The sequence below is a fragment of the Aythya ferina genome (genome assembly GCF_964211825.1).
Source record: "Aythya ferina genome assembly, chromosome: Z".
In the NCBI taxonomy this organism is placed as follows: domain Eukaryota; kingdom Metazoa; phylum Chordata; class Aves; order Anseriformes; family Anatidae; genus Aythya; species Aythya ferina.
This window is the reverse complement of record NC_140299.1, coordinates 23,354,064-23,367,752: the sequence shown is the minus strand read 5'-3', so window position 1 is coordinate 23,367,752 and position 13,689 is coordinate 23,354,064. Positions and strand designations below refer to the sequence as shown.

General features: G+C 38.5%; 1 protein-coding gene across 10 annotated transcripts in view; it reads right to left on the bottom strand.

The window, feature by feature from the left end:
- The window catches only part of MAST4 (microtubule associated serine/threonine kinase family member 4), a 307,122-nt gene that overhangs the window by 11,079 nt on the left and 282,354 nt on the right, over positions 1-13,689 (bottom strand). For all 10 annotated transcript variants that reach the window (XM_084505107.1, XM_084505110.1, XM_084505109.1 and 7 more), the window contains 6 exons: positions 11,004-11,105; positions 7,938-8,060; positions 7,593-7,705; positions 4,759-4,886; positions 4,432-4,664; positions 2,478-2,678 (listed from right to left, as the gene is read on the bottom strand). In XM_084505107.1, coding sequence (XP_084361233.1) covers positions 2,478-2,678; positions 4,432-4,664; positions 4,759-4,886; positions 7,593-7,705; positions 7,938-8,060; positions 11,004-11,105 — 900 coding nt within the window. The remainder of the gene's footprint in view (positions 1-2,477; positions 2,679-4,431; positions 4,665-4,758; positions 4,887-7,592; positions 7,706-7,937; positions 8,061-11,003; positions 11,106-13,689) is intronic.

The window sequence follows — 13,689 nt, the reverse complement described above, 5'->3', positions numbered from 1 at the left end:
CCAAAACCACCTGTCAGATCAACCAGAAGTTTTAAAGAAAGTGTTTGCGTTCTACATATCTAAAAACACTACCGTAATAAAACAACAGTATCTAATTGGTACATGGACAGTAACTCACAATGCTTGTACCAAATCTCCATTCCTACATTCTGATAGTTAAGACCGCACGACTTTCTTACAACAATATCAATTATGGCTTCATTTTATTTTATTGTTTTGAAAGCACGCTGTGCTCACACTTGCGCAAATGTAAACACAATTGCTGCAGCATAAAAAAATACTCTGGTGACTATAACAAGATGACAGCTCTTGAAAGGAATGCAGCCCAGAAACATTCCAGGTTTGGCTGCTGTGCCAAGCAATGTCATGTGAGGGCAGATAGGTTTTGTCAACAAAGGCACTGAGTATACTGACTCCCTGAATCTGAGTCACCAAAGGCTCCTACAGATAGCTATCACTGGGTTAATGCTGAATTCCCACTACCAGCCAAACCCAGAGTGGGCTGAACTGTCACCACCCTCTGGATCTGAAACTTTCCCAGATCCCCTCATCTATTTCTCTCTTTAGTCTCACCCTGTGACTCTCAGCCACATGATCAGTGACACTGGCCATCTGTTGTTCTGGTTTATTTTATTGATGAATGTGAATAAGGTGGATTTTTTTGGCGGTATTAAGTAATATATGAGATTTTGCTTGATATAAATGTGACAAGAACATTCCTACATGTAGCCAAATCTAAGTTCAGATTTCATAGAATGATGAGATTAAACTGAAAGAAACCTCCAGTTTAATAAACACTGTAATTCAGACTATACTATCTCTGAACAGCAATTCTTGACAGATGTGAAAAGAACCAATAGAAGGCAAACTGATAAATAACTGAGTGTTGCTTGTCTGTGTAGACTGCCGCATGTGTACCATGCTCTTGTGATAGCTAATCTGAATAATTAGCATGCCCTGTAGACCTTCTGCAAGCAGAAAAAAAAAAAAAAAAGGTACTAAGTGCTATAGGGATATACCAGAAAAAAACACCTGTGACTTATGGGTCAGAGATTATTTTAAAGAAACAGTCTATACAAAGAACAAGCCCAGACTGCTTCTTGGCCACAGTGCTTTCAGAATTGAAAATACCCTACACAGGCTAAACACACAGTCACTATCTTTCCCATTGTAAAAATAAAGACATCTTCATCTCTCACATGCATTTTGTGAGAATGATCATTCACATTCAGGCAGCATCAAAGAAATGCTAATCATTCTCTTCATGGGCAATGGGTTGTACACACTAAAGCGGAGGCAAAATATTCCTCTTCAATTGTGACTTTAAACTTTCCTCTTGACTTCCCTTGTTAAAAATTCTCATGGTTAGTTGGTGTTTATCACAGATATTACACAGGAAGCCTATGCCATTTTTTGAATTGTATGGTGAAGAAGGGTAGAAAACATCATGAGGTGAATCAGAAATTCCTGCACTAATAGTGCTCAGACAGTCCTTTCACCTCTTAAAATTCTCCAAAATGCATAGACAATAGCACTGCATCTGCTCACCAAGGTATTACAGAGAGCATAAGGCATATGTGCTTTACAACTTGGAGGTAGGTGAAGTGTACAATGTCAGCGCTCTCCACCTCTGCCGGTCAGAACCAAAACCTACAACCCTGCATAAAATTCTCTGCCACGCTGTGGACTCAAAGCAACCATAAGTTACTGCCAAAGCCACCTTTGAACACATGAAGCAGAGCGGGGCTGCATTATCACACCAACAGATACTAAAAGATTATGCCTAAGGTCTAAAGGCAGCACATGGCTGGTGTATGAAGTTAATGCGTAATCCCACTTCTGAAAAAAAAAAAAAATCACTTAGTTTGGGAAATTTGGACTTCGATTCTGAACCACTACAATATGAAGTCTCAGAGCTTCACCTGGAAACACTAAATACTACTGCTACTATACTTCCACTTATGTATAGCAGCATTTCTGGCTTCACATGGTGATCACTCCTTGCAAGTCAATGTAATAGAAAAAGGAGCTTATTGGCTATTTCCGCTTTAGGGACACTTTGTTCTGGTTTATCACTTTACCTTACAGGAGATGGGAGAAAACTAGCCACGCCAAACATGCTGCTGTAACTGAAAAGCAGTTATTAAAGGAGCTGTACATAGCAAGCTGCTCAGAATTTAAGCTACAACCATACTGCAGGACGGACAAGGACTGAAGTCTGCATCCTGCTGCACACACATGTGGTCAAAACCAAAGTAGTTACCACTAAGCTACAGTTTGCTTGTCAGAGAAGGTCTCTTGGGTGTGATCTGACCACTGTAACTGTATGACTAGATTAGACCATTATGATTATGGGAAAAGGAAAAACAAAACTTGACCTGGAATTCATTCTGGATTCTCCAAAATCTTACATTTATATTATATAACATGCAGTATGAACAAATCACGACATTTCAAATCAACAGATTTATCTCTACCTCCTGGAATCATGAGGGACAAAGCACTTGCAGAAAGGGACTTTGTGACTTTTCCAGACATCTTCTTTTTCTCTGTGCTTTCTAATCGCTGACGAGCCACATGAGATGCAACTTCACTGGGTTGTTTTGAGGAGTTATCTGTGCTGTCCACACTCTCACTTCTTCCATTTATCTGATCTAAGTGTTCTGAAAAACTACCAACTGTACAAAGAAGAAGGAATAAACATATTGAGCAAAAATTGGGGGTCAGGGAGGAAAAACTGTACTGTTGTGAGATGGTGATTTTTCCTTCTGTCTATATATCCATAGAACAACACTTCAGAAATCTGAGTAATTCTTTCAGATATGCATAAAGGTTAACAGAATGAACTGATGCAACAGTGACTGCAACATTGTGTAGTCACTGACTAAAGCAAAATGTAGACAAAAGCAGAAGCAAGTTTGGTAGCTCATTATGCAATGCTAACCTTGAAGAACTTAATGATTAAGTTTATGATTAATACAATTATTTTTCGTATGAACTTCACCTGAAGTAAATTAGAGGTTCCAATCCTACATAAGTTGCCAGCTTAACAAACTTCAAAATCATTAAAAACACTAATTATATTTATAACTACTATCTACAGCTTTTATTCTTTGAGTATTTTTCTATCACTTCCACAAGGAGGAAGATACCTCGCACCACAAAACTCAGTATACAACCACAGTGGTGTTAGTCTATCATAGGTAATGATTTTCCACAATGCTCAATTAAGGACAACAGAATTTCATGCAATTAAAAACAAACAAACAAACAAAAAACACATGAAGACCCTATGCCAAGTGAATAACCTGTGAAAATTTTCTTCAAAGATGCCAAAGTGAAGTTGTGTGACCTTATGAAACAAGCAACAAGAGCAGGTCTCTGACCTTTGAACAAAACAAACACCTAGTTTTTCTTCAAGGTCACAGAATATCCTGTTACTAATGCACCACCACAGAAAAAAATGAAATTATTCTTAAGTGTAATCAGTAAGTTATAAAAGAGCGAGAAGTAATTTGAGTTAACATCTGTGACTGCTGTGCTAACTCCATCAACGTAACATTGAGGAAGGGAATGAGCCCAGCTTAGAAAGCACACTCAAGATGTTGGACAAGACAAGAAGATGGAAATGGTTATACAGCTGGATGGGCTTGAGGATATTTTCCCAGAAATGGTGGGTGGAAGGGAAGAAAATACAGACAATAAGGGAAATCACGGGCATAGGAATAGAAAGGATACATGATACAAGGGTTATCTTGAGATAACTTATTGAGGTAAAAAAATGTAAATGTGGAGAGGAGGTAACCGGAACATACATAGGGTCAAATGTGAGACTGATACAAGCTGAGATCTGTGTTAAGTAGCAGTTTTTCCCACAGAAACATGGAACTCTCCTCTGAAAGTACAAACAAGCAAGATAGTAGGGCCCTGGATCCTCCTGCAATCTATTCAAATGTTTGTGTTGGGAAAGGGATGCATAAAGGAGACATATTATTTAAGGAATGGTTTATTATGCTTCTTCCTAGATTTCAAATGAGACAACTACAAACCAAAGGCAACCTTACAAACCAATTTCTACAAACCAAAGGCAACCCTGCCAATTCTGAAACAAATATACATCACTGGAAAGTCTTAACTAAAAACATGTAACAGTGCAGCACAGAGTGCTAGAAAATAGCTATACAGATCAGCTGGAAAGACTCCAGGATGATCAATCAAAAAATCATCAACCTAGGCATGGGAAGGTATAAAAATAGTGCTTAAAGTGCTTATGGGACTTATGACTCATTTTCTCCAAACCAGAGCCCTCTTGAGTTATTTTCTTTTAAGCAGTACTGAAATGCAGGATTTCTAAATCCTTGAATTTAAGTGCTAAACAAAGACTCACAACTGTTTCTAATGTCATCAGTCAAGAGACCCACCCTGAATTACCTGATAGTGTGGAGCTGCTGATAGTACTTGCTGGAGTGGTTACTTCAGGTTCATCTTGCACTGTTTCCTCGCTCACTAACGGAGGCTTTTCCTGTTCTTCCCGGGGCCCCACTAAGCAGGTAGAATCATCCTGTTCTCCTTCAGCTGATATGGCCAGCTTTGGCAGTAAACCTGAACTATGTCGCTGCCGGGTACTCTCAGTGTCCGAGGAGGTGGATGTAGATATTTGTTGTCTGCAATAAAAATAAGCAAACTCTCATGCAGTTAGCTGAGATGAGGTGGCTTGCTAGCTGACTAGCAGGATGTGGACCACTTCCTTCTACTTACATTTCAGAATATTCTGAACTCCAGCTTAAAGATTCCACTGAAGGCAATGTCACACTCTTTGTTTTGTCTCCTGCATCTTCCTTTTCTTCACCTTGTGTTTGAGTGACTCGGTCTATGCTACTAAAAACCTGTTACAGAAGAAACAAACAAACCACACACAATCATATAAAAAAGCCCAGCCCTCATCACTGACAACTGATATAAAAAGATATTCAGGAAAGTACGTTTATTTCAAGTGGTACTCTGCATGTACTCTCTTATACAGTATTTCACAGTGTAAACTTCAAAATTCTTGAGCCTTTTTATATTTCTATACTTTCTGTTCTTAAAACGTTTTGCTTTCTTGGCTCCATATACAGGGTCATGAATAGTATCTCTTCTCATTACAAATTCATCAGCTTTCTCTGCATTTCACTGTGTGAACCACAAGACTACAAACAAAATCCATCGCCTTGGGGTCTCCATGTCACAGGATCAATGCAAATGCTGAATTTACTCATAACCAGAAAATCACAAAAGAAAAAAAACCCTACCTAGGAAACTGACTAAGTATCTGCCAGTCAGATGTGGAAAGCAGACAAATGAATCTCAGAATTAAAGAATAAATTCTCAAGAATTTAAGACTGAGAAGGAAAGGATAAATTACTTGGCTAAAGGATTTAGAAAAAATAAATTCTTAACATTTCAGAAGTCTGCTTGCTTAGCTGACAAACAGCATATAGAAATTGTCAGCTGTATATTCTACAGCTTGGCAGTTGCAGCTAGGGCACAGTGACATAATGACATTAACTTACTAAATCATTATTATGGAACAGAGGGGGTAGAAGCACACAAAAGCCCAGAATCAAACAATGGTTGGAAAGGATTTCTGGAGGCCACCTGGTTCAACATCCCTGCTCAAGCTGGGACTCCTAGAGCAGGTTGCCCAGGACTATGTCCAGGCTGCTTTTGAAAATCTCCAAAGAGGGAGACTCCACCACCTCTCTGGGCAATCTATGCCAGTTCTCTGACACACTCTCAATTACAAAAAATGCTTCCTTAGGTTCAGACGGAACTTCTTGTGTTTCAGTTGGCTCCCACTGCCTCTTCAAGGTATCTCCACAGAGGCAAGTTATCTTGTCCAAGGTATCTTCAAAAAGACTGAATCATTTACTAATATCTGAATTTGAAACATGTCACCAAGTGAAAATAAAGAGTTCACACAGAAAACAACTATATCTACAACTCCTGTCTCTGCTCCTCCATGCTATCACAGATACCATATATGTGTAGTACTGCAAAGCCACTACGAAATATACCAGTTAATTAAAGCATAACAAACAAGATACAAACAAACATACATTTTTCACAGAGTTTCACAGAATTTCTAGGTTGGAAGAGACCTCAAGGTCATTGAGTCCAACCTCTGACCTAACGCTAGCAGTCCCCACTAAACCATATCCCTAAGCTCTACATCTAACCGTCTTTTGAAGACTTCCAGGGATGGTGACTCCACCACTTCCCTGGGCAGCCTGTTCCAATGCCTCACAACCCTTTCAGTGAAGAAGTTCTTCCTAACATCTAACCTAAAACTCCCCTGGCTCAACTTAAGCCCGTTCCCCCTCATCCTGTCACCAGGCACGTGGGAGAACAGGCCAACCCCCACCTCGCTACAGCCTCCTTTAAGGTATCTGTAAAGAGCGATAAGGTCGCCCCTGAGCCTCCTTTTCTCCAGGCTGAACAAGCCCAGCTCCCTCAGCCGCTCCCCGTAGGACTTGTTCTCCAGGCCCCTCACCAGCTTCGTCGCCCTTCTCTGCACCCGCTCAAGCACCTCGATGTCCTTCTTGTAGCGAGGGGCCCAAAACTGAACACAGTACTCGAGGTGCGGCCTCACCAGAGCTGAGTACAGGGGGACGATCACCTCCCTAGCCCTGCTGGTCACGCTGTTCCTGATACAAGCCAGGATGCCGTTGGCCTTCTTGGCCACCTGAGCACACTGCTGGCTCATATTCAGCCGACTATCCACCATCACTCCCAGGTCCTTCTCTGCCTGGCAGCTCTCCAACCACTCATCTCCCAGCCTGTAGCTCTGCTTGGGGTTATTGAGCCCCAGGTGGAGGACCCGGCACTTGGCCTTGTTAACCTTCATGCATTTTTGAATTACCTCTAAATAGTTCTTAAAACGTATTAAACAAACTGCTCATTAATAGAAAGCTTTTGAAAGTCACTGCTGCCTACTATTAAAAGCATGCTCATTAGGCATTCTGCTTCTTAATCCATTATCTCCTGTCAATTTTTCATCTACACTATTTCCTAAGTATGTTCATTCTGCATTCCTTGCCCAGCAATAATTAGCTGGGATCTCTTCCCCTCTGGACACTCAGCTTTGTCTTCAATTCACAGCATTCAAATCACTCACTCAAATCCACTTTTTTTTTTTTTTGACCAAATCACATGTTGCTTCTTCTTTACAGTTTATTGCCACTTAAGCTCACCACTACTATAGGCTAGTACTGCAATCTTTGTTATGCCATCATCTGCAAGTACAACTGGAGAAACGTTCAAACTATGCATAAAGAAAACCCACATGCATTTTCTAAAGAAAATATCAAACTATTTATATCATTTTCTATTACTTAAGGATTCAAGAAATAATTTTCTTATACAATATTTTCATGTTTTTGGTATTCATGGTACCCATTTCATTCTCACTTAAATTTCAGTTAATGTTTCAAGAAACATTGTATATGTACACCCTGTATACCTCTTTCATATCTAACATTTCTAAACTTTAGAAAAGCATCAAAACACTTATGCATTAAATATGTATTAACATTATAGCAATTTTTACTCACTTTAGAAAATCTGTGTGAACATGAGGAAAACTGTCTTATCTCCAAATTAAAATCTTCATCATTTGTATCATCTTCTTCCTCAGTTTCCATATGGTGGTATTTCTCAGAACGAGCTACAGACAAGTGTAATAAATTATTTGAATTGGCAAGTAGAAAAGGGTAATAAGCTTTATTATTAACTGAAAGCACAATTATATTATTAGTTCTCCTGAAATGTCATACCACTACTTAAATTGCACAGCTGCCAGAGTTCTGACACAGGAGATTCTCAAAGCATTAAGAAAATACACAATCAAAGCAAGGTGTTTATTGATTTTTTTTTTTTATATGCAATATAATACCTACTATCAAAATAACTTGTGTCATCTTCGGACTCCAACTGTGGAATAAATTCTGCTTTCTGCCTCAGCAGACTATTCCAGTCAAGGCTCCTGAAGAACTGATGCTGCTTTACTTCATATGCACCACCTGGGGGAGCCAGAGAAAAACACTGAGCAAATGACAACAAATCCACTGACATTAACTCAACTAAATCCCTCGTGAAAAAAATGCAAATTAGCATGGAAAGGCACAGTCATCACCGCAGGTACAAACTCCTACTACCCTTTCTCACTAGTATCACCTAAACATGTCAGAGCACCTCTTCGTTGCCATTTTTCATCAAGGTTGGCATTGCAGTTTCTTATTCTTCCCCCTTCTAACATTTCTATTTTTCTGGCCACACTGATTATGCATTGGCCATGCATTAGTCTGAAATAAAAACGTAAACATGTGTATTACATGAGTTATAAAGTAATTACAAGTTATAAAGTAATAAAGAATGATTCTTCATTGCTGCTGAGCGTAAACATCATTGGTGATTAGGAACTCCTTTTCTAAGACAGTAATACACAATTCTATAGGAAATAACGTGTATTTTACCTCATTATAGATTACTGCCTACTTTTTATAATGTGTTAAACAACTACATTAGTTTCAAATTAATAGACAACAACTGTAAAAATGCAAAATACTGAAATAACAATAAACAATAACACGCTGAAAATACCTGGGGAAATGGGTGGAGATGTTTTAATAAACATAGATTTAATTCTGAAAACATGTGTGCTACTGCACAGGAGTTACTCCAACTTGATATACAGCATAAACTTTGGTAAGTCAATGTTATGTCAGTACAGAGCCATGGAAAAAGCATGAATTCTCCAGCACTGACCTCTAAGTCAGTGCTAAGATTTCTAGGTTTTGATTTTCTGACTGCAGCAGGGAAAAAAAAAAAAAACCTCATAAAAGCCAAATCTTCCCAAAGGAAACCAAAATCATATCTAATCATAAGTAACTAGTCAAGGAGTGATAATTTTCCTGAACATAGTAATGGGATGTTAAAGCAAATGGTGTAATTCTTCATTAGATATCAGACACTTCAGACCCAAAGAGATTGTTGTTTTTTTTTTTTTTTTTTTTGTCATTTTCCTTCTTCATAAGAATACAGTATCTGTCTCTCTTCTTTCAGCTTGACTCTGCCACTCAGGTCTCCTGAGCAAACACACAATTACCATTTTCATGGAGTGTTATGCAGCTAGCTAATACTTATTAAACAGATACGGCTGTCATTTGAAATGCATGGTGGAGCCTGGGATAAACCATGTTATTTTCCAGTGCCCCCATGGGACCCGTCATGTTGCAGCCTCCATTTCTATGCATTGCTACTGACACTTAAAAAAACTTTGTTGTGGTTTCTAAACACTCCTTTGTGCTTCAAAGAATGACTGCAGGACTCTCTTCTTTAGACTGCCAGCTCTTGAGAGACCACAAACTGTCAAAGGAAATCAGCCCCTAAACAAACAAAACAGATGCTTCATGTAGCTGCACTGACCATTACAGTACTTAAGCCAGCCTCATTCTAGCCAATTCACTTTCTCATCCAGCTACAGCAAAACAGAGGCAGAATTTCCAATTTACTTGAGATCCAGCCTCTCACAGGTTGACACTACATTGCTAGTGTTAATGCATTACACTGCATTAACACTACATTGACCATTGTAGTGTTAATAAAGTGACCATTGAAGAGCATTCTGGCAATGAAACAATAAAAATGCCAGAAATTTTGTGTTATATGTTTAAATATATATGTATATATGTAAAATATATAAAACATATATATTTAAAACAAGGGAACAGAACTAGCCCTGGCTTTTCATTTTGCCTTCAACAGTGGTGCCTTCTCCAGTAGATGAAGTGAGTGGAGAAACCATCTTGGACATCGTATCTCCCTCACTCTTACTTTATTCGGCACTGGGGCAAGAGAGAACAAACTTTACAGTATGCCACTTACTCCAGACCATCAGCTACTGGGAAGGCTAAGGGCTGTTCATATTCCATGTAAGCAGGGAACAAGAGACACGCAGTTCAGTCATTTCTGTCACTACACCACTTCCAAAAAGAAGACCTGTAGTTTGAGACCATGTCAACGGTACTTGGGGTCTAGGCTATACTCATGTTCCCCCTGAATGGCTGTGATAAGGACAATTATAAACTGATTCCCTAAGCAAATTTTTATTTATTTTTTTTCGCTTTAAAAATATGCATCCCACTCTAACTGCTGGACTCAGTTTTGCCAGTAATTTTCTAAGTAGTTATGTTGACTCAACCTTCCACTTGGTTTCCTTAGTGTCCCAGTGTATTTATATTCCTGGAGAACAATACTCACTACAAGTAAGACTATAGTTTATATTCAGTCTCCTGCCTTTTTTTTGCTCTGTTTATTTGCTTTCCCAGCGGAACGGTAGTCAGTGACTAGGGGTCCCATACACTAACACTTTAAAAATTAACATGTAATGTTCATTACTGCATCTCACCCAAATTCCCATGTAAATCCTGCTGCTGAATGTTATTTCCTTAACATTCATGCTTCTGATTCCATTCTTTTTCGTGCAGTATAATAGTGCTGAATGAGAATGATAGGATCTTTCAGACAGTCATTTCTGATTAACGCCTGGAAGAACCAATTTGCCAAGTAAAGATACTTCTGAAAAAGCAGGCATCAGTTGTATACGTCTTCCCCTTCTCTGTTTTTGAGTTTCGTTATTTAGTACTGCATTCATGAAGTAATCCCATCCTATGCCTAACTGGATGTTTGAGAAGTTTCTGTTTTATTATTTCAAGTAAGAGAATAATAAATGAGAATAACTACATGTAAACACCACAGAAGGACAGTCATCACTTGTTTAAGGTCTTATTACTGGTTTGAATCTGTAAATTAACCCCTGCTATAACAGCATGTCATGCTTCTTGCCCCGACAAATGTTTCCCAGACCTCCCATCTCCACCCCAACCCCCCAAAAAAGTGAACAAAAGCTCCAGTGGTGAATATATTTCTAAGACACTAACAAAACTTTTAGTAGTTCTCCTAACCTGTTCCCAGTCTTTCCAAAGGGTTCTGCCTGAGCAGCAGGGTAATGAGATCCTGAGCATCTGGAGGTGGTGCTTCATCCTTTTCAGGCCAGTTGATTTCATCTAGCAAGAAAAAGACAGTTTCTTATTATTTAATTCTGATCCCAACATTAAGGAGAAGCTATCTAAAGCCATCATTGTAAGCTAACAGTAAAGTCAGAGTTAAGACAACTTTTCCAAATTGCTCTGTTGCATACCAATTACTTCTGATTTTAATATTCTCTACACAGATTTAATAAACTTATTTTTATGCTCCCATTTTCGTCAGAAGTATCCTTTAACCCAAAACAATGTTTAACAGCAAAATACAGCAATGCTTGGCTTGTGGAAAAGTATTGCAAAATTTCATCAAGCTTGTATGCTGTCCCTTTTCCCCGATGTCCCCCTATTCCCCTGCCAAATCATCATGGTTTAAATTTCAGTCCTGTTCAATGGAAACTACTGATAAGATGGACACAGCTGACTTGACCCAGCAGTCACTGCTTACATCTGTAGTTCTCTAATGCTAGACATTCACTAAAGTCATTACTCCCATGACTAAGGGCTGAGGTATTGGCCTCTGCTCTGGAGAGATCCATGCCAATGTAGCTTTTTTCCAAGTCTCTCATACTTGAGAAGAAACAACTCACTCTTCTGATTCTTACATTATTAAGCCTTTTGCACTTCCTAGCAAGTTGCACTGAAATCCTGCAGTCACAATATTAGACTACACAACATCCAGGTAGCGCAGATTAAAAATTCTGCTAAACCCTGATTTAAATTAAACAGTGGAAAACAGTGCCAGTTTCAAGATCAACATGAACTTTATGACAGCTTACAAAGCTATTTTCATGTGATTTTAAGCAGAAGCTGCGTCCACAAGTGTAATATATTGCAGGTTTAGACAAAACCCTGCAAAAGTTTCTTGGAAGGTACAGGGATTTCAGCATCAGGAGACAGAATACTAGGATCTCAGAAAACAGAGAAGGCTGTTAAAGTTTGTGTTGTAATTATACGACCTAGATTTTTTCCTTTAAAATGGTCTCCATTGAAGATACAATGATCAGAATTTACACAGGAGTTTCACCTTTGCATTTTGAAATTTAAAGAAAGGTACTGAAATAAAAAAACACGAAATGTAACCCATTTCGGGAGGCTTATTTTTAAACACTACAGTTTCAGATACCTAATTTACACTGAAGCTTCCCACCATTTACTCATAAAACTTGAGGGGAGGAAAGGCAAACCATAATAAAGAAGAAAGAAGCTAAGATGAGGGGGCCAAAATGAGTAGATTGTCAAGTTGAATGCAGCCTTCACCAACGGAAACTGGAACAAAACTCTGTGCTATGGTTTGGGTTCTGTAACATGGCTTTTTCAGTTGCATACAAAGGGACATATATTTTAGCACAGGAAACTTATCCAAGGAAGCAGTTCTCTTACAGATAATTCACAGTAGGAATGATTTCAGGAAGACATTTAAAATCAAAAGGAAAAGCATGACAATCAAACATTAAAACAAGAAAGTAAGCTGACTAACAGCGTTGTAGAGTAAGTGGGAATGAATCAGGTTTGCAAAAACACACTTCCACAGATAATTTGACATGATGGTTTATAAAATGTAAAATTAGTGCAACATACAAAATAAAGTCTAAAGTCAAATTTGGTCATTAATTTTCAACTATTCCCCCACATTCTCCCAGTCAGGGAGCATAAAGATAAAAGCACATGTGCATGTGTCTGGAAATGCAATAAAAACATGAGTTATTTCCATGTTTGTCTGCCTACAGCTTCCATTGCAGTCTAAATCTGATTTGGAAAATAAAGCATGAATAAAGCTGCACTGCAGCCACGAGGCATTGAGAACAAAGCCAGCATTTGCTGCTTGTGTTAATTAAACAGTTGATTCTCTTTGTCACTCAGGCTCTGGTGCATCACATCAGAAAACTGCACAGTTATAAATCCATAAACAGCTAGGGTGTTTTATAAGGAGGAAACTCTGCTATACTACAGGCAACTCTCAAATACATTTCATTAAAGTTTGCAAACATGTCTGGCTTTTAATGTCAGAGGCAGCAAAAAGTGAGATGATGACAGACTAATTCCTTTTGTACAAAGGGGATTTGACGAGTTCTCAGAGAAAGAGGAACTGGAGGTTCAGTTAGTTTTGTCTCTGTTGAGTTTGTTTATTTTGGTCTTAGTTAGCGGACCTTTTAGGCAGACTGTAAAACAGACTGGGAAATATACAGTAACAGAGGTGCTATTCTGTTGAACTTTCAGCGTAAATAGAGGCCTTCTACATCTATGCATCTGGGAAATTTATGGAAACAGCAGGTAGGATAGTAAATGATCCTGTTTAATTATCATTCAGTTTTGCCACAAGCCACAAAACAATACTTAGGGTCAGCTTGCAGGTTAAGATCTAAAAGGTTATTGAATTTTAAATGAAAGAAGAACAGCTGTTACAGAAATAACATTACACTAGAACAATCACGAATGAAATCATTAACAATCTGTGAATTGAATTTGTTTCCTTCTCTTTCTCATTATTTATTATTTGAGAGACATTTGCTTTAGGGTTTTATCACATCTTTGTTAATTTCTTCATTGTGTCATGAGGCATTTTCCCACTTATGCAAATTTATTTTAACCATTTCTTCTCTGGTAT